General features: G+C 29.6%; 1 protein-coding gene across 1 annotated transcript in view; it reads right to left on the minus strand.

The window, feature by feature from the left end:
• Positions 1-622: 622 nt before the first annotated feature.
• Positions 623-1185, minus strand: part of LOC107300873 (metaxin-3-like) — a gene marked incomplete at its 3' end in the record, with an annotated part of 18199 nt that continues 17636 nt past the window's right edge. The window contains exon 6 of the mRNA XM_015830159.2: positions 623-699. Coding sequence (XP_015685645.2) covers positions 623-699 — 77 coding nt within the window. The remainder of the gene's footprint in view (positions 700-1185) is intronic.

Here is a 1185-nt window from a genome sequence, read left to right on the forward strand (position 1 = left end):
AGCAATTTAAATCTTTCATCGAAAGCACTATAAAATAGTGCCCTAGCAGGAAGCAGCTTTATTATGCAGAGGAATATTCTGATATCTAAAAGTTAAATTTTTTAAAAAATCCACAAACTGGAATGGGTTCTAGAAATTTAATTTAGTTTTAAATTGGTAATCAATGAGGCAATTGCCTGCTTGAAAGAGGGAAGAAATGGCCACATTAGCCATAAGTAACCTGTTGGTGATAAAAAACAAACAAACATGCAGTAAACATGGTGTGTAGTAACTACGGTACGTATATGGATCTTGGTGATTAACTTGGCTTTTAAAAATAATTGTTAAGCCTCTTTTAGAATTTATGCTGTAGCTTTCTTGCTTTTTTGACTCAAAATTGTGGAAAATTATGCCACTGATATTCAAGGTACATGTATGTCATTTTATATAGAATCTGGAAGAAGCTGTTCTTGAATTCTTTTTAAAATTCTTTTTAATTAGTTATCATTTAGTTTATGGTGATCAACAGTTGAACAAGTGTTGATATTAAAAGCTGGCAAGTCAAACAAAGTCTAATATTTTAAAATACAAAATGTAGTAGCATTAAAATACCTTGCAAATACCATAAATATTTTGTACTCACTTATTTCCAAAGAAAAATGGAGCTGAGCCTAGTCTATTTGACAGAAGATTCAGACATTCTTTTGCATCTCTGTAGATCTAAGATGGAGAAAAGTTCATTTGCACAAAACATTTCTAGTACTTATTTCAAATCAACATAGTATCTTCATAATAGATAATAAAGTATTAACTTTGACATTACCTATCCTATATCACAATGTTGAAAAATGTGCCATTACAGACACAAACATTTGCAGTCAAACATAATATTGCCAAAATAACATGTACTTGATGATGTTATCAAGTAAATGTTATTAGCATACTCTTGTGTCTTAATATTTAACACAACTGCATAAGTTGTAATATTTATTTATTTATTTATTTATTTTATTAATTTAATTTATATCCCGCCCTTCTCCTTACGGACTCAGGGCGGCTAACAACCAGATAAAACACTAATCCCCAAAAACTACAAATTTAAAAACATAAGTAAAAACAAATATTAGTAATTTGGTCAAGTTAATTTAAAAATTGCTTTAAAACCCCATTAAAATTTTCCCCTAGGCCAGTCCTGCAAGTTGGAAT

The sequence above is a fragment of the Protobothrops mucrosquamatus genome, unplaced genomic scaffold, assembly GCF_001527695.2.
Source record: "Protobothrops mucrosquamatus isolate PMUCROS unplaced genomic scaffold, P.Mucros_1.0 scaffold8901, whole genome shotgun sequence".
In the NCBI taxonomy this organism is placed as follows: domain Eukaryota; kingdom Metazoa; phylum Chordata; class Lepidosauria; order Squamata; family Viperidae; genus Protobothrops; species Protobothrops mucrosquamatus.